Source organism: Periophthalmus magnuspinnatus, chromosome 11 (assembly GCF_009829125.3).
Source record: "Periophthalmus magnuspinnatus isolate fPerMag1 chromosome 11, fPerMag1.2.pri, whole genome shotgun sequence".
Lineage (NCBI taxonomy): Eukaryota > Metazoa > Chordata > Actinopteri > Gobiiformes > Gobiidae > Periophthalmus > Periophthalmus magnuspinnatus.
This window is the reverse complement of record NC_047136.2, coordinates 20,712,929-20,732,984: the sequence shown is the minus strand read 5'-3', so window position 1 is coordinate 20,732,984 and position 20,056 is coordinate 20,712,929. Positions and strand designations below refer to the sequence as shown.

The following is a 20,056-nucleotide window of genomic DNA, read 5'->3' as shown; positions in this document are numbered from 1 at the left end:
CTCTGTCTATCCTCTGCTTCTCTTCCTTCTTCTCTCCTCTTCTCCTCATCTGTCTCCTTACCTGCCTCCTCCCTTTCCTCGTCACTCTCTACCCTTCTCCTTTTCTCCTTCCCCTCTCCCTCTCCTTCTCCCTCTTTTCTCTCCTCTCTGTCCATCTTTCCTCTCCTCCTCTCTGTCCGTCTTTCCTCCTCTCTCTCCCTCCCCTTCCTTTCAGTTTCTCTTTGTCTCTCCTCTCCCTCTCTCATGTTCTCCTCCCCTCTCCTCCTTCATTTCACGTTCTCCCTCTCCTCTCTCCTCTTTCCTTTCTCCTCCCATTTTCATCTCTCCTTCCTCAGCCTCTCCTTCCCTCGGTCTCTCCATCTCCTTCTCTACTCCTCTTTCTCTGTCTTTCCTCCTCCCTCTCTCTCCTCCTCCCTTTCCTCCTCCTCCGTCTCTCTCCTCCCTCTCTCTCGTCTCCAGTCCAGATGGCTTTCGTCCAGCCGCGGCCAAGTGCACAGAGTGGTGAAACCAGACTGCAGCAGTGAATTATGGGAGTCTGAGTCAGTGGGGGAGTGGTTGCCAGATATGTAACCGACTTAATGCTGAAAATGAGCCGATGGTGGTTCATTTTGTGTTGATGATGGAGGATCCTGTTAAGGCTGGATTCTGTTAGCGTTAGCGTTAGCATTAGTTCATAACTCAGAGGAGGAGAGTGAGTTTAGAAGAAGAACGGCTCACGGCTCCTGGGTTACATTATAGTGTACGATGTGGAGTACTCGGGTTAATAAAGAATTGATTTAGTCCAGAGGGAGAGCACGGCCCTTCAGTCTTACGTTAACACTGTTTTCAAATCACACTGGCTCCCGCGCTTTGCCTGAGATTGTTTTCAAGGACTTTTCCATGGCTTTTTCTATTAAGTAATCACATCGTCTACAACTACATAACCTCATTTTATTTCAGTTTTTCATAAAGATGTAGTCTGATGTAGTCGTAGATAGTTTATATAAATGATTTTCTCTTTACAGTGTGGTGTCGTCACACTGTACATGTGACACAGGTCTATAGATCACCCCAAATATGATCCTGTGGTCAAACTCAAATTACATAGAGAGTTAGTAGTAATGTAACCCACACATACTTCAGAAGTGAGTTCAGGTGTATTTTCATGTGATCCCAGATGAGATAAGCTGGTGAAGGGGGTTTGGGCATCCTCCCCCAAGAAATTTTGTACAAATTAAGTATAATTTCCTGCATTTTTGTGAATTTTAAATGATTGAGACCAAATTTATTTCAGAAAAAAACAGCTTGTATTTTTACTGTGATGATGAAAGTAACAGTCTCCATCAGTTTGATATCCAAGAATCCAGAAAAGCAAAGGAAAAAGACATTTTCAACAACAGAATATATATTTTCCAGGATATTTGGGATTTTTTCTAATTGTCCGTGTGTTTTCCATGTCTGGAAAACTGGCCAATTATTTTCCAGGTTTTCCGGGTTTGATGTCACGATATTTGTATTCTGAATTTATATTTTAGCCTGACACTTTGAGGACTTGGGCAGTGTTCATTTTTATAGACAAGTTTAATTTTGTTTTTCACTAGAAATACTTTATTTTTAGTCTTAAAACCTTGTAGTTTCAATTTTAGTTTAATTAAAAGTTGAAAATGTTCGCTCATTTAGTCAACTTATTCCAACACGTGATCAGAAGGTTAATAAAACAAACTTTTGAATTCAAATAATGATTTATAAATGCTGAGTTTGTTTTTAATTAGTTTTAATTTGCCAAACAAAAGCATTGAGCTATTCTAACTTTAGTTCATTTTTGGCTCCTCTACCACCTCTGAACAGCTGTGGGAATGATCCAGTCCTGATTAGAGGCTGTGCAGGTGCAGAGAGCTGGGCCCGGTGGTGTAAAGTAGGCGGATCGGTTGTGATGTGAGTCCTGTTGTGTGTGGGTCCAGCTGTGTGTGAGTCCGGTTGAGTGTGGGTCCTGTTGTGTGCGGCTCTGATTGCGTGGAGGGTCAGTTATGTGTGGGTCTGGTTGCGTGCGGATGTATGGGTTTGGTTGTGTTGAGGGTCAGTTGTGTGTGGGTCCGGTTGCCTGTTGATCTGATTGTGCGTGGGTCTGGTTGCATGTGGGTCCAGTTGCGTGGGGGTCCAGTTGTGAGTAAGTCTGATTGTGTGCGGGTCAGGTTGTGAAGTGGGGGGACGAGAATCAGTGGTGATGTGGGTCTGGTTGTGTGTGGGTCCGGTAGCATGTGGGTCCAGTTGCGTGTAGGTCCAGTTGCATCCAGTTGTCTGATTGTATGTACGTCCGGTTGTGTGCGGGTCCTATTGTGAGTGAGTCTGAATATGTGTGGGTCCGGTTGCGTGTGGGTCGGGTTATGAAGTGGGGGTTGGAGAATCAGTGGTGATCTGAGTCTGGTTGAGTGTGGGTCCAGTTGCATGTGGGTCAAGTGGTGTGTGGATCCGGTCGCATGCGGGTCCTGTTGCATGTGGGTCTGGTTGTGTGTGGGGTTAGCTCTGCATGGGTCCGGTTGCGTGGAGGCTTGGCGGTGTTCTGAAGTGATTTGTCTGTGGTGTGGGCGGTTTAGCCCCGTGCCAGACGACCACAGGTGCACCGGAGCAGACGGCACCTCAGATTATATGAACAGACCCACTTTAGATTCACGTGAAGCGAAGAGAGTGAGAGACGCTGCCCCCGCTGTGCCTGGAGGACCAATTACAGCCCCGACACATCTGCTGCTGCTCCACTCACAGAGCAGAGAGGAGCCAACTGTCTCTCAAAAAGGACACTATATACAAGTTTGTTATGTATAATTATTAGCATTTTGCATTCATCGTGTCGTCTATATGAGGATCACTGAACAGATGGCGCGTTGTCTCAAAATCTTAAGCCTAAAGTTTCTTTTATCCACAACGAAAATTAAGCGATGGACAATATATCGGTCCTAAAATGCAACTTTCTGTAAATGACGAAGACTCTCTCGACAGCAACTTCCAGAATAAAGTGAATATTAGATCGTTTTATATGAATATTGTGATTTAAAATGTGCAAATTATAACATTATGATCCATGAGTGTCAGAGATTATAATTATAGAGAGACCCAAGCACAACAGGGCTGATTTAAAGCAGTTAGGAGCATTTTCTTGGCGCGGTGGACTTACCCGTGGTGATGACTCCCTCCAGTCTGATGATGTTGGAATGGTCGAACTGCCCGAGAATTCCGGCCTCGCAGAGAAAAGCCCTCCTCTGTTTTTCCGAGCATCCCGCCCGCACAGTCTTTATAGCAACAGGGAGCTCCCGTTTACTGGGAAGCTTCAGACAGCCGCGGCACACCTCCCCAAAGTCACCTGCAGGGGGCGACATGCGGGGGTCAAGTGAATCTCAAGGTTGCATTCATGTTCTATCAGTTAAAAACGTAAATTTTACATTTAAAAAAATTCAAATATTAATAGTTCAAAGGTCATGGAGGCTAACCAGCTACATGCTAACTGTAGACTGTACATATAAATGGACATAGCTAATCTGCTAGTTGCTGTGTTCCAAATAGGAAGTGAGCATGGACATGCTTTCAGCTCCATCGACTCTGGCTCCAATTCACTTAAAAAATTCACTGAAAAACTGTAGCCATTTAAAACACAAGATTCAGTCAAATGTTTTAATACCTTAGATTTTTATAAAGTTTTTTTTTTTTTTTTTTTTGGAAAGTCTATGGTCTATGAAGTTACTTCCGGAGCCAGAGGGTGGGGGTCACTGTTGAGCTCCATTGGTGGTTTTTAGATTCTCGAATGTGATGATGTCACAGGGGAGATGGAGACAAGAGGCAGTTTTCCTTTTGTTGACACTGTACTTGAAACGTCCATAAGGTAAATGCAGAAATGTTGGAACTCACTGTATTACAACAAAAATCTGCATTTCAACAGTCTTCATTTTAGCTGCTCCTCATCTGATCTCCCCTATTTTAAAACCTTTTTGACAGTGTTTGCTAATGTATACATTGGATCACCAAGGTAACTGCTTAACATTCCACCATAGACATGTTTGTAGAACAACCTCGCGGTGGTGTCACTGCAAAGTATCAATAAACCATTTCATTATACTGCATATGTTCTCTCTGGATATTTCTGTATATTTTAGTTGTGGCACATTCAGATCCCACAATGTTTAGCTCTTCTCTGCAGTACCACCTCTCACCTGTGTGGCAGTATAGCGTCTCACCTGTGTGCACGATGCGTTCGATCTTGATGCTGGAGTTGTCCAGTTCTTTGGCGAAAGCGTGAACGGCCTGCATCAGGTCCTCACATGTCTCTGGGTCGATGTACGTCCTACGAGTGGGAATCTTAACTGCAAAACAAACAGAAATACTTTTTAAAATGAGCAGTTCTTTTCAGTTCAAGTTTATTTCTACAGCACATTTGAAAAACTTGAGCTGATCAAAGAGCTTCACCTAAAAGTCAACAAAAACCAAACAAATAACACGATATAAAGGAACAGAACAATAAAACATGTGTATATCCTGTGTAGTATTAAATGCCAGGGAGAAGAGGTGGGTTTTCAGTCTGGTCTTAAACTGTGTTAAAGACTGAGAGGATCTGACTGATTGACAGATGTCCTACAAGTATCACCAATTAAGAAAATAAAACTAGAGAATGAAGTGTATACGTCACAGTGGGCGTGTACGTCACAATGGGCGTGTACGTCACAGTGGGCGTGTACGTCACAGCGGGCGTGTACGTCACAGTGGGTGTGAATGAAGATTATTCAAACATGAACCACTCTAAATTCAACTTCGTGGGAGACATTGGAACATGGCTAAAAGTTCAGAAAAAAGTTGATTTTGCACAGTATGTCTACTTTAAATAAAAACAACAAAAATAAAAACTTTGAAACAGGCAAAACAAAAATAATGATTGGAATATGGGGCAGAGCAGTTCATGTCAACTCAATCTGCAGCTTATTCTATGGGTCACTGGAGAATTCTGGGATTGTTTTTGGAGGCGTTCAGACTCCACGGCTCAGGAGGTGTGTTTCTACAACAGCTGCAGAATTTTGGGGTTTGTCACCGTGTTAAACAAAAGTATATTTATGCAAAAGTAGTATGCAGAAAAGAAAACAGGAAGTAGAAATATGGCACAACTTTTGAATTAAAGTAACTTCCAACATGTTTGCCCACTAGCGAGAAGGTTGTCAGTGGCTCAGTTGGCAGAGTGTTTGTCCACTGATAGGATGTTTGGTGGTTCCAATCCTGCTCTCAACATAAGGTGGGAAAACGCTATATAAAAATGTGACCATACTGAAATGTTATACAGTCTACTCGAGTGCCTTTGAGCAAGACACTTTTATTTGGTATAGAGACAGTGCATATTACTAAACATGTACTGGGCTCATTTTCATTCATTTTCTGGGATTCACACTCACAAACTTCACTCATACCGTAGTGGACACAGACACTGGTGAGAAGGAACTGAAAATGTCTTGCCCAAAGAAACAATGGCAATATGCTAACTGAAGATGGAATTGTACCACCACCCTTCAGTTTAGCGGGCCAAATTTCTGTCACTGGACCACTGACACATTTGGAAAGGTACGTTAAAGAGTATTACTTATTAAGAAAATAAAATTGGAGAAGGAAGTGCGTACCTAATAGTGGGCGTGTACAGGTGGAGGTGAAAACGGGGGTAGATCGGCAAAATGGTGGCTTAAAAATAAGTGATTAAATATTACTCAAACATGAATCACTCCAAACACAACTTCAGAGGCTCAGTGAGAAGAAACGACTAGAACATGGTTAAAGATCTGAAAAGTCCAGCTTGCTGAATAGTACTGGTTTAAGAACTATAAAAATCCAATCAGACTTTACCAACAAACGTATTATTTTAAACTGTACAGACAGAGCAATGGAAATATGAGAAACCCACTGTCGCTGCAGCGTTGCTATACTCCCAATCACACGTATTTGACTCTCTGAATTGTTTTGAGTAGAGGCTAAAGTGGGTGTAGAAATTGCAGTTTTCTTGGTTTTCGTGGCTTTTCCCCTGAGGGATGTTTGAGCTTTGGGCCCAAATGTTGTGAGAAAATGGCTCCGTGCACTGCTCCACAAAAATCGATAGAGTTCACCCCAGATCACACGCTCCTGTCTGAGCAGAGGCTGGACGTTTGCTCCACATGGATCTGAAAACGCGTTTGTATGTCAGTCTATTATTGTTACATTACACTGATGGCGAGCTGCGTTCTCGTTCTACAATTCGATGATTTCAAATGGAGGGCGGGGCCTGTGTAAGTCTATGGGAGATTCACAGTTTGGGGAAGAATATCCAGAGCAGGTCAAAATAAGTCTGCGTGTGCTGTCTGCATCCAACTATAAGCCAGTGTATTGTCTGATAATCAGGTACTGTGCGTTTGCATGCTAGTGGTTGTTAGCTTTACAGTAAAGGCAAAACTCTGCTCTGGTCTCTGAGGGTTGTGAAAGATGCTTATAAACTCATCGTGCTGAGAATGCATAAGGTAAATGAATAACTTTGGACCACTGCAAACTGTTTAAAATGAACAAATTCTGTTTTTTATGTTTTTAAGATGATAAAAAACAGGTACAGCGCCTTTAATCTCATGGTTTAAAGTCCTTTCGACATCAATCGTGTGTTTTGGGTTGATTTGGCACCACTTTATGGTTAACATCCATATTTTCTTTCATAATAACGTCTTAAACCAGGTCAACACATCTGCAGTCTGACAGTTATACAGCAAACTGCACCTGAGGATTCTGACCTCTGACCTTCAGTCCAGTTGTGATGCCAAATGAGAGAAACCTATTGTTATTTCAGTGCCTGGAATGTTCCACGGTATGGCAGATTAAACACGTCTATCTCCATGGAGACGAGCAGTTGGTGGTGCCAGTAGTCCAAGTAACAAGTCAGATCTGTGCAGTGGTGGCCCTGGTTTGTAAAGGTGTTTCTGAGCAATAAAAACACCAGAAATGGAATAAATGCAAAGCAGACAGATTTAATGCCATACTGTGAAACATTCTACGTATGGCTACATAATGCAGACAATTTGGGAAAAACAAAATCAAAAAGTCTTTTACTTCTAAGAAAAACTGAATATCAAAAACGACTGCTTGCCACTAAAAAGACCAATGTGTCTATTCATGGGTTTCAGAATTATTAGGACCATTGCCATAGTGATTAACAATTTAAAACAAAATATATCTTTTGAATTGGAAAAAGATGTCAAAATGTTGCATATAAAAAACAGAAAGCTAAATTGATGAATAGCTCTGGCTCCATTCGTGACTTTTCTGCGGCAGCCCTGCAGGGACATAATGCTTAGAATCAACATAATACAAGATCAGATTAAGTTTGGATTAAGATTTCAAATCCTCTCACTTAAAAAGTTACACTTCCCCCATTCTCGCCGTAACCCCGAGAGTCCTGTGTGTTTACATTCTTAGCCTCAGCGTCTTTTCTCTTTGCGCTGGTATTGTTCACGTCTTCGTTAGCATGTGTGCGCGTGTGTTGTGAAGATAGGGGCACGGACACAAAAAACATCCCAGAAAAAGAGCTCTGTGATGAGGCTAGCGCTTTGGGAACGTGCCTTCGATTCGCCGGTTTTCCGCTTTGATCCGGTTCTCTGGAGTTTGCAAGGTCGACAACACAAAACAAGACACGGATACAGGAGCAGAATGCAGAAACGCCAGGCCCCATTGTGGTTGGATTCAACGGAAGTCTGAGACACTGGTTAAGATGCATCCTGAGTATTATGTTTGTTTAGGAGACGGATTCAGTTCATCCCGAGTATTACCACAGACTGTATAAAGAAGTGGACTAAGTGAGTGTGACGTCACGCACAGCATTCGGCTCCAGTCAAATGAAGCTCATCGAGGCTAGAGCAGTTATAGGGACCAATTTGGAAACAAGTTTCATATTCAGAATTCCAACTGCAAGTATCATAGCAACCAAAGAGCCAATCCGGAGCAAGGCTGTTGAAGGCAACATCCCTTCCTGCTTAGCAATGTTGTCAATCAAATCTGTTGCTAACACTAGTGGTAGTGACCTCGGGGAAAGAAGGTGCCTAATTTGTCTGTTATTAATCTTCATATCTTGATTTACAGATGCAATAGCAAAATAAAATAACTAGGATCATGTAGAGCGAGTTAAGATGAACATTTTAGACCAAAATGCTCCACGCTCACTTCCTATTTAGAATGCAGTGGCTAGTGTGTTAGCTATGTCCATTTATATATACAGGATGGTTCATCCCGAGAATTATGTTAAGAAGACGAGTTCAGTTCATTCAAGGGTTTCTTTTTACCATTCAACAAACCTTAAAACTTAAAGGACCTGTACCTGATTTTTTCCCATGAATTTGAGCAGAGTGTCTGGCCCCAGTACAGATCTACTGTATAAGCAGCTCTTGAGGTCAAAATTAGTCTGTAATATTGTCTGATCTATGTTCTAATGTTTCCTCATCACAAACAGACCTGGAGTTGTGTTATTTTATTCACACATTTAACGTGCAAACCCTGCATATTTAGGCTGAAAACACTCTGTTCCACCTTGTGATGTCATGTGGTAATACAGGAAGTGCTCCACTGTGTTTTTAAACTCCAAACACCTTCACTAGAATCATTTGGATGATGTCAGCTCTGGAATTACCAATCTCTACTGAACTAAAGGTAAAAAGAGCTGTTAACTTGAAAACTACCACTTTATGACATCAGAAGGTGGAACAGGGCATTTTGAGGTTTGGAGATGTAACAGACTAATAATAAAGTGTTACTCAAACATGTGAGAATGAAACAAAACACAACTCCAGGTCTGTTTTTGAGGAGGAAACAGCATTAGAACATGATTTAAAGCTTACAAGAGTCAGTCTGTGTGATACAGGACCTTTAAGCCAAACTGATATTTCCCAGTTTATGATGCTCTTGTAATGCTGTTATTATACATTCCCATCAAAACATAAATAAATTAATTAAAAAAAAGAAAGCTTTCTTTCTTTCATATTTCAATAATCTGCATCTTTTCAGAAAATTGTGGTAATCCCACAAATCCTCCACCATGTTTTAAACTCCTGTCAAATACATACACGTGTCCACTACAACACACCACCCCATTAGCAACGCCGCTAACGCTAGCTGTCATTTCTATGTTATGGGCCGACTGTGACTTCATGTGAACAAGCCCCTCCTCAGCTCTCAATATCTCCCCTTGTTTGTCTTTATAAACTGCCCAATGCGCTAACGACCGCCAAATAAACTCTCCGACAGCCCATAATAACCACGAGCGGCGGCTATACTTTCAATTACTCCAGCCTGACCTCCGTAATCGCGCATCGGCTCCGCGCTTCCAGGAAAATGCGCTGGAAGCCTTAGAGAGAGCGAGATGTGATTAAGGCTGCGGATCGAGCGGCTAGCCTAGAGAGGAGCCTCATAACGGGGTATCGATCGGTCTGCGGCGGCCTCTCGCGGCTCTGGGTCTGTGGATGTGTGGATATGTATGTGAGATTATATGAGTAAGAAAATGGCTTCTATTTAAGGCTGAAGCTAAGTGGAGGATCGAAGAGGAGTTTTGTCAAAGAGGAAACAGAAATGACCACTGGGAATGGAGGAGGTAATGTGTTGTGTTTAGTTAAAGCCAGTGATGGAGGAATACTGTGAAAACATATTTAGTTACACAATACTGAATACTCACATTTAAATGCGTTTTGTAACTTATTCTGTTACATGGACCAATCAGAGTACTGTGTTCTGAATACTCTAAATACTTTTACATGAGTTGCATTATATTATAGTGCAGGGGTCACCAACCTTTTTTAACCTGAGAGCTACTTTATGGGCACTGAGTCATACGAAGGGCGACCAGTTTGAGACGCTCTTCTGAAATAACAAATTTTCTCAGTTTGCCTTTAGTTATACATTATTAATAATGATAAATGATAATCATCTATGTGAACACACTGATCATGTTAAAAGACACTGATCACATTAATGATTTCTCAAAATAATTATCAACAATGAGCAAGGAGGGAAACAGATATCAGTATTCAGCACTTTAACTTTACTAATCTTAGTAATTGTTAAATTTCCAGATGACACTTACATCACTACATCTCATAGGAAAAGTGTCCCATTTTCACTATCCACTGACAAACCTTTTTAACAAAACATAAATAATATACATTGCACCATGTTTCATAAAGTTATCAATTATGTAATGTTAAAGAAAAATAAGATTACATATTTTTTATAGCCTGTTGTTTACCCAAAGCTGCGTTTAGCTCTGGGCTTGTTCTGCCCATAGTGTGCGTCTCCGTGGGGAGTGCGCGTCCCAGTGGGGAGTGCGCGTCTCCGTGGGGAGTGCGCGTCTCCGTGGGGAGTGCGCGTCTCCGTGGGGAGTGCGCGTCCCCGTGGGGAGTGCGCGTCTCCGTGGGGAGTGCGCGTCTCCGTGGGGAGTGCGCGTCCCCGTGGGGAGTGCGCGTCCCCGTGGGTAGTTAGTGTGGAGCTTTGTGAGACGTAGTGACGTGTCCCTCCACATTGTGCCGCTTTGCCGTCACCACAGTCGCTCCACAGATGAGATAAGCGCAGGTTTCTTTTACAGTCTTAAATCGTTGTGAAAGTGATCTCTTTATTTTCTAAAATGTTTTGGAGTAAGAAACATTCAGCGCATCCTCACAGCGCTCACGAGCGGAGCACTGGTTTTGTCACGCGCACAATACTGACCTTTGAAGTGAGTAGGTCAAAGTTCACCTTAACTTATCTAAACTTCACATATAATGAACATATGTTTAAGATATTGTCATTTTTAAATCTAAATAAATGAAAGGGTGATAAAAAAAAAAAAAAAAAAATAGCAACAGAATAAAATTAAATTTTAGATGCAGCTCATTAGTGAGATGTGCTATTTTTAGAACCGGTCTGTGGGCGACTCATGGGGCTTGGGAGCGACATGGCGCCCGCGGGCACAGGGTTGGTGACCCCTGTTATAGTGTAATACACACACACAACACACACAAACAAATGCACACAGACGCACACAGAAACACACACGCAGGCACATACACACAGACAAACACACACGCATACAGACACACGCACACATACATACATACACACACATGCATACACACACGCATACAAACAACACAAACACACGCAGGCACATACACAGACACACACACAAGCATATAGACACACACACAAACACTCACACACCCACACGTAGACACACACACACGCATACACAGACGCACATACATGCAGACACACACGCATGCTAACACACAAACACACACACACTGGCACATACACACAGATACACACACATACATACAGACACTAACGCAGACACGCACACACATGCATATGGACACAGGCACACAGACACACACACACAGACGCACCCCGACACACACACAGACACACACATTCACACTGTAAGAGCTGTGTTTCCATTTTTCTCACTAATACTGTGCAGTTCAAAGCCAAAATTGCAGCTAAAGTACCACCATGTATTCCTTTAATTTAGTAAAGTAAGTATATTCTGAATACCACCAATTGAAAAAGTAACGGCACCAGAATACAGGTACTTCAAATGAGTATTCAGAACAAGTATTTTCAGTACATGTATTCAGTTACTTCCCAACACTGGTTATGATAATCAACATCCAAGAGAAAATTGCCATGTTGCACTGAGAACAAACTCTGAACAAACCTTTGTGATATTTTGGTACAATGCATTATGGGAAAAAGCTTGTTTGATTGCAGCTTCATGCTTCATATTTTGAAAAGTCACATACAAGCCTAAAGGTGTTATGTGGCACTATGTCACATGAACAAAATGAACGAATGAACAAATAAATAAGTGAATCAAAATGTTTTAGTTACTGCTGTATATTACGTCATGATTTTGTGTACATATTTCTGAAAATTTCTTACTTTTTTTTAAAATAAATTAATCAGCCAAATTTACTATTTAGTCAACAATTTCATATTTAATTAATGTATTTGAATTTAAAATAAATACTGACAAATATAAACATTTGATGAGAGACCTCTTTGAAATTAATAAAATGTAAAACTGTATATTATATTAATTATTTTTCGTAGTATTTAATTGCTAGGCTACATTTTGTACATGTATATGCTAATGCTAGCTTTTTTCTGGGAAGTTCAAAATAGCACGTTGTCAATCTTAAATAAATAAATACAAAATTTTAGGCTATTACACTACTACTAGACCAATATAAATCCATGTATAACCTAAGGCCCATCTCTAGTACAAACATGGCATGTGTCCCGGATTAAATTACTTCACTCCGGTTTTAAAAAAATGAATCCTTTTGTTTCAATTGGATTGTCTTTGTCCTCTCTCATGACACATTTAAACTCAATCCCACATGTGACACTTTGGCTAAGCCTCAGTCCTGCTCCTGCTAACCCACTCTCCGCATTCGTGAGGACATTAGCATCTGTTCTACTGAAGCGTGCTAAGCTAACTCCTCTGACATGTTTAAGTCACTAAAACCTCACGCTTCAATGTGTTAGCCGTGATTAGACCCGGGTTAACTGCTCCCCCTGTCACAACGATTACACAAAATCACCACAAATGCCCACACACGACCAGATCTGTGCCACACGCTAAGCTAGCTCTCTCCACGCTAACATTGCTAACGTGCACTTTAGCGTACCACATGCCTTATCCCTGTAGGAGCCAGGTCTTTGTTTCCTTGTTGCATGAGATCAAACCGGGGCGAAGGTGTAATGAAAAATGCAGATGAACCTGAGTGGGTTTGTAGGTCACACGCTAACGGCAACCTAGCATACGGCTAAAAGGCTACGGGGTTAAGAGGTTTCCTAGTGGATTTTGCCTGAGGGCCTTTCAAGATTAAATTAGGCTTGAAACATTAGCTGCTTTATTGTTGCTTTGACATGTAGATGAAGGCGACTTGTGCACAGAATTTAACTGTTTATTTTATTTATTTTTTTTCATGTTTCATTATTGTGGGTCCTTGTTGGTTTAAAGTGTTTTGTTGTTGTTGTTTTAAATAAATAAATATACAGATAAAAATTAGATTGGATATGCAAGAATAACCTCAAACTAAGGAGAAAAAGGTCAATTATTATAATTTTTTTGTCATTTTTGTTGTCTTGTTCATGAAATAAATATTGATAGCCATATTTATTTGTGTCGTTATCTAAAAATAAACGCTCCAAAACTTTCTTTATGAACTCTATTTAACTTAAATTAAGGCAAAACTAAGAACACAGCTGACAGATAACATTACAACTGTTTCTGGTGATTAAAATAATGAAAATAAGGTCAAGCTAACAGCTAGCATGGCTGACGCAAATTTGGTAACAGACACAGGAATGAACAGGCCCAGTCCTCAGTATCTGAAAAACTGAGTGAATAGACCTAGTTTAGTCCTACAGAGAGGATAGGCCTACTCTTTAGTCCTACAGAGAGGATAGGCCTACTCTTTAGTCCTACAGAGAGGATAGTCCTACAGTTTAGTCCTACAGAGAGGATAGGCCTACTCCTTAGTTCTACAGAGAGGATAGTCCTACAGTTTAGTCCTACAGAGAGGATAGGCCTACTCCTTAGTTCTACAGAGTGAATAGGTCTACAGTTTAGTCCTACAGAGAGGATAGTCCTACAGTTTAGTCCTACAGAGAGGATAGTCCTACAGTTTAGTCCTACAGAGAGGATATGCCTGCTCTTTAGTCCTACAGAGAGGATAGTCCTACAGTTTAGTCCTACAGAGTGAATAGGCCTACAGTTTAGTCCTGCAGAGCGGATAGGTCTACAGTTTAGTCCTACAGAGAGGATAGGCCTACAGTTTAGTCCTACAGAGAGGATAGGCCTACAGTTTAGTCCTACAGAGAGAATAGTCCTACAGTTTCAGGCCTCGTCCTACGGGGGGTTGTGCAGAGTCTTTGTTTGGTTCAGTCCCAGTGGCTCCAGAGCAGCTCATAATTCATCAGGAACACACAGATCTACAGCACCTCCAGAGAGAAGAGGGGCATGCTGGGAGATTAGGCTCACAAGACTTTCCCCTCCTGCTCATCCCTCTATCTACTTTTTGTTTCTTCTCTTCTCCCTCTCTTTTCCACTTCTTGTCCTCGTTCTGCTCCTCCTACTCATCTCTCCCCTCTCTCCTCCTCCTCCCCTCTCCCCTTCCCCTAGTTCTCTCATCTCATCCCCGTCTTCTCATTCTCCTCCTCCTCCTCTTTCCTTCTCCTCTTCTTCTCTGTACTTCCCCTCTCCTCCTCCTCTTTTTCTCATTCTTCTCCTCCTCTCTCTCCTCCTCTCTCTGGTGATGTAAATCCTAAACCACATAAGTGCACATGTGCATAAGTCCGTGCAGCATACGCCTCAGTGTCCAGTACAAACACTAGTCTCACTCTCTCCTCCTCTCCTCCTCTCTCTTCCTCTCCTCTTCTCTTCTTCCATGTGCATAAGTCCAGTAGCGTGTGCTTAAATATCCAGTACAAACACACTCATTCTGTCCTCCTCTCACTCTCCTCCTCCTCTCTCTTGTCCTTCTTTCTTTGATAATGTAAACATGTGTCTCAGAGTCCAACACTCATACTAGACTATTCTGTCCTCCTCCGCTCTCTCCTCCTTCTCTCTCCTTTCTCTCTTTTCTTTTTCCATGTGCATACAGGCATCTCAGTGTCCAGTACAGACACTCACACTAGTCTCATTCTCTCCTCCTCTCTCCTTCTCTCCTCTCTCTCTCCCCCTCTCTCTCATTCTCTCCTCCTCTCTCCTTCTCTCCTCTCTCTCTCTTTCTCTCTCTCTCTCCCTCTCTCTCTTTCTCTCCTCCTCTCCTCTCATCCTTTAACATAAGAATTCAAGATCCACTCTCAGACCTCAGAGCTTCAGTGGATTTTTAAAACACAGATACAGCAGGATTTTACAGAGGAGTCCAGTTTCTCTCTCTCTTTACAATAAATGTCCAGAATTATGTCCGAAAACAACAACCCAAATCTGTACTAGGAGGTAAAGTAGAGCTGGGCAGGTTCAGGTCGGGTTGTGTCCTTGGGCAAGACACTTCATCCACATTGCTTTGTATGTTTGTGTGGCACAGGTTGGCAGTGTCGCAATCAATGAAAGTATCGATTTGAGAGTCTCGGCGAGTGCACAGCAGAGTCTGGTAGAATCATAGACTTATATAAATGGACCTAGCTAACGTGCTAACCGCCGCGTCCCAAACAGGAAGTGATCATGATGCACTTCCTGCTCTGGCTCCAGTTAACAAACACTGTGGGTGACGTCACACTCACTTAGTTCACTTCTTCATACAGTCTGTGAGTAGAACAGGCGGCCATTTGTAGCAGTAGTAGTGGTTGGCCTAGTTGTAGTTGTAGTTGTAGTAGTCGCAGCAGTAGTAATAGCTGTATTAATAGTAGTTTTAGTAGTAGCAGTAGTAGAAGCAGTAGTAATACTTTTCTCTTGATTAAAAGGCGAAAGACTACAGTATTTGTGGTTGTATTTGGAGTGGAACAGATGGGACATTTGGAGATGGATTCTGCTCCATCTGTGACTGAGTCTGATACACAGAGAGGCACGAGAGAGGGATGAGGAGAGAGGAGGAGGAGAGATGATACACAGAGAGGCACGAGAGAGGGATGAGGAGAGAGGAGGAGGAGAGATGATACACAGAGAGGCACGAGAGAGGGATGAGGAGAGAGGAGGAGGAGAGATGATACACAGAGAGGCACGAGAGAGGGATGAGGAGAGAGGAGGAGGAGAGGAGAGATGATACACAGAGAGGCACAAGAGAGGGATGAGGAGAGAGGAGGAGAGATGATACACAGAGAGGCACGAGAGAGGGATGAGGAGAGAGGAGGAGGAGAGATGATACACAGAGAGGCACGAGAGAGGGATGAGGAGAGAGGAGGAGGAGAGATGATACACAGAGAGGCACGAGAGAGGGATGAGGAGAGAGGAGGAGGAGAGATGATACACAGAGAGGCACGAGAGAGGGATGAGGAGAGAGGAGGAGGAGAGGAGAGATGATACACAGAGAGGCACGAGAGAGGGATGAGGAGAGAGGAGGAGAGATGATACACAGAGAGGCACGAGAGAGGGATGAGGAGAGAGGAGGAGGAGAGGAGAGGTGATACACAGAGAGGCACGAGAGAGGGATGAGGAGAGAGGAGGAGGAGAGGAGAGGTGATACACAGAGAGGCACAAGAGAGGGATGAGGAGAGAGGAGGAGGAGAGGAGAGGTGATACACAGAGAGGCACGAGAGAGGGATGAGGAGAGAGGAGGAGGAGAGGAGAGGTGATACACAGAGAGGCACGAGAGAGGGATGAGGAGAGAGGAGGAGGAGAGGAGAGATGATACACAGAGAGGCACGAGAGAGGGATGAGGAGAGAGGAGGAGGAGAGGAGAGGTGATACACAGAGAGGCACGAGAGAGGGATGAGGAGAGAGGAGGAGGAGAGGAGAGGTGATACACAGAGAGGCACGAGAGAGGGATGAGGAGAGAGGAGGAGGAGAGGAGAGATGATACACAGAGAGGCATGAGAGAGGGATGAGGAGAGAGGAGGAGGAGAGGAGAGATGATACACAGAGAGGCACGAGAGAGGGATGAGGAGAGAGGAGGAGGAGAGGAGAGGTGATACACAGAGAGGCACGAGAGAGGGATGAGGAGAGATGATACACAGAGAGGCACGAGAGAGGGATGAGGAGAGAGGAGGAGGAGAGATGATACACAGAGAGGCACGAGAGAGGGATGAGGAGAGAGGAGGAGGAGAGATGATACACAGAGAGGCACGAGAGAGGGATGAGGAGAGAGGAGGAGGAGAGATGATACACAGAGAGACACGAGAGAGAGGGATGAGGAGAGAGGAGGAGGAGAGGAGAGATGATACACAGAGAGGCACGAGAGAGGGATGAGGAGAGAGGAGGAGGAGAGGAGAGATGATACACAGAGAGGCACGAGACAGGGATGAGGAGAGAGGAGGAGGAGAGGAGAGATGATACACAGAGAGGCACGAGAGAGGGATGAGGAGAGAGGAGGAGGAGAGGAGAGATGATACACAGAGAGACACGAGAGAGGGATGAGGAGAGAGGAGGAGGAGAGGAGAGATGATACACAGAGAGGCACGAGAGAGGGATGAGGAGAGAGGAGGAGGAGAGAGGAGAGATGATACACAGAGAGGCACGAGAGAGGGATGAGGAGAGAGGAGGAGGAGAGGAGAGATGATACACAGAGAGGCACGAGAGAGGGATGAGGAGAGAGGAGGAGGAGAGGAGAGATGATACACAGAGAGACACGAGAGAGGGATGAGGAGACAGGAGGAGAGGAGAGATGATACACAGAGAGGCACGAGAGAGGGATGAGGAGAGAGGAGGAGGAGAGATGATACACAGAGAGACACAAGAGAGGGATGAGGAGAGAGGAGGAGGAGAGAGGAGAGATGATACACAGAGAGGCACGAGAGAGGGATGAGGAGAGAGGAGGAGGAGAGGAGAGATGATACACAGAGAGGCACGAGAGAGGGATGAGGAGAGAGGAGGAGGAGAGATGATACACAGAGAGACACAAGAGAGGGATGAGGAGAGAGGAGGAGGAGAGATGATACACAGAGAGACACAAGAGAGGGATGAGGAGAGAGGAGGAGGAGAGAGGAGAGATGATACACAGAGAGGCACGAGAGAGGGATGAGGAGAGAGGAGGAGGAGAGGAGAGATGATACACAGAGAGGCACGAGAGAGGGATGAGGAGAGAGGAGGAGGAGAGGAGAGATGATACACAGAGAGACACGAGAGAGGGATGAGGAGAGAGGAGGAGAGGAGAGATGATACACAGAGAGGCACGAGAGAGGGATGAGGAGAGAGGAGGAGGAGAGGAGAGATGATACACAGAGAGGCACGAGAGAGGGATGAGGAGAGAGGAGGAGGAGAGATGATACACAGAGAGGCACGAGAGAGGGATGAGGAGAGAGGAGGAGGAGAGATGATACACAGAGAGGCACGAGAGAGGGATGAGGGGAGAGGAGGAGGAGAGGAGAGATGATACACAGAGAGGCACGAGAGAGGGATGAGGAGAGAGGAGGAGGAGAGGAGAGATGATACACAGAGAGGCACGAGAGAGGGATGAGGGGAGAGGAGGAGGAGAGGAGAAATGATACACAGAGAGGCACGAGAGAGGGATGAGGGGAGAGGAGGAGGAGAGATGATACACAGAGAGGCACGAGAGAGGGATGAGGAGAGAGGAGGAGGAGAGATGATACACAGAGAGGCACGAGAGAGGGATGAGGAGAGAGGAGGAGGAGAGGAGAGATGATACACAGAGAGGCACGAGAGAGGGATGAGGAGAGAGGAGGAGGAGAGATGATACACAGAGAGGCACGAGAGAGGGATGAGGAGAGAGGAGGAGGAGAGGAGAGATGATACACAGAGAGACACGAGAGAGGGATGAGGAGAGAGGAGGAGGAGAGATGATACATAGAGAGGCACGAGAGAGGGATGAGGAGAGAGGAGGAGGAGAGGAGAGATGATACACAGAGAGGCACGAGAGAGGGATGAGGAGAGAGGAGGAGGAGAGGAGAGATGATACACAGAGATGCACGAGAGAGGGATGAGGAGAGAGGAGGAGGAGAGATGATACACAGAGAGGGGTGAGGAGAGAGGAGGAGGAGAGGAGGAGAGATGATACACAGAGAGGCACGAGAGAGAGATGAGGAGAGAGGAGGAGGAGAGGAGAGATGATACACAGAGAGGCACGAGAGAGGGATGAGGAGAGAGGAGGAGGAGAGGAGGAGAGATGATACACAGAGAGGCAAGAGAGAGGGATGAGGAGAGAGGAGGAGGAGAGGAGAGATGATACACAGAGAGGCACGAGAGAGGGATGAGGAGAGAGGAGGAGGAGAGGAGAGATGATACACAGAGAGGCACGAGAGAGGGATGAGGAGAGAGGAGGAGGAGAGGAGAGATGATACACAGAGAGGCACGAGAGAGGGATGAGGAGAGAGGAGGAGGAGAGGAGAGATGATACACAGAGAGGCACGAGAGAGGGATGAGGGGAGAGGAGGAGGAGAGGAGAAATGATACACAGAGAGGCACGAGAGAGGGATGAGGAGAGAGGAGGAGGAGAGATGATACACAGAGAGGCACGAGAGAGGGATGAGGAGAGAGGAGGAGGAGAGATGATACACAGAGAGGCACGAGAGAGGGATGAGGAGAGAGGAGGAGGAGAGGAGAGATGATACACAGAGAGGCACGAGAGAGGGATGAGGAGAGAGGAGGAGGAGAGATGATACACAGAGAGGCACGAGAGAGGGATGAGGAGAGAGGAGGAGGAGAGGAGAGATGATACACAGAGGCACGAGAGAGGGATGAGGAGAGAGGAGGAGGAGAGATGATACACAGAGAGGGGTGAGGAGAGAGGAGGAGGAGAGGAGGAGAGATGATACACAGAGAGGCACGAGAGAGAGATGAGGAGAGAGGAGGAGGAGAGGAGAGATGATACACAGAGAGGCACGAGAGAGGGATGAGGAGAGAGGAGGAGGAGAGGAGGAGAGATGATACACAGAGAGGCAAGAGAGAGGGATGAGGAGAGAGGAGGAGGAGAGGAGAGATGATACACAGAGAGGCACGAGAGAGGGATGAGGAGAGAGGAGGAGGAGAGATGATACACAGAGAGACACGAGAGAGGGATGAGGAGAGAGGAGGAGGAGAGATGATACACAGAGAGACACGAGAGAGGGATGAGGAGAGAGGAGAACGGAGCAGAAGAGAGGGAGAGGAGGAGAGGAGGTATGATACACAGAGATATGAGAGAGAAGGATCAGAAGAGGAGGAGGAGAGAGGGAGGAGGAGAGGAGAGAAGGAGGATGAGAGGAGAGAGATATGATACTCACAGAGGCACGAGATAATGTAGTGGAGTGAGAGCAGAAGAGAGGGAGAAGGAGAGAGGGATGAGGAGAGAGGTGTGGAGGGCCCAGGAAGAAGAGAGGGCTGGAGAAGAGCTAGAGAGAGATGGTGAGAGGGGGCTGGAGGAGTGAGGGATGGAGAGAAGGAGGAGTGGTAGACGAGTGACTATAGATACAAATGCAG

At 44.8% G+C, this 20,056-nt stretch overlaps 1 protein-coding gene across 1 annotated transcript in view; it reads right to left on the bottom strand.

The window, feature by feature from the left end:
* LOC117379153 (ephrin type-A receptor 7-like) overlaps positions 1-20,056 on the bottom strand; it is a 167,296-nt gene that overhangs the window by 18,392 nt on the left and 128,848 nt on the right. Inside the window, 2 exon segments of the mRNA XM_033975881.2 lie at positions 3,149-3,334; positions 4,203-4,328. Coding sequence (XP_033831772.1) covers positions 3,149-3,334; positions 4,203-4,328 — 312 coding nt within the window.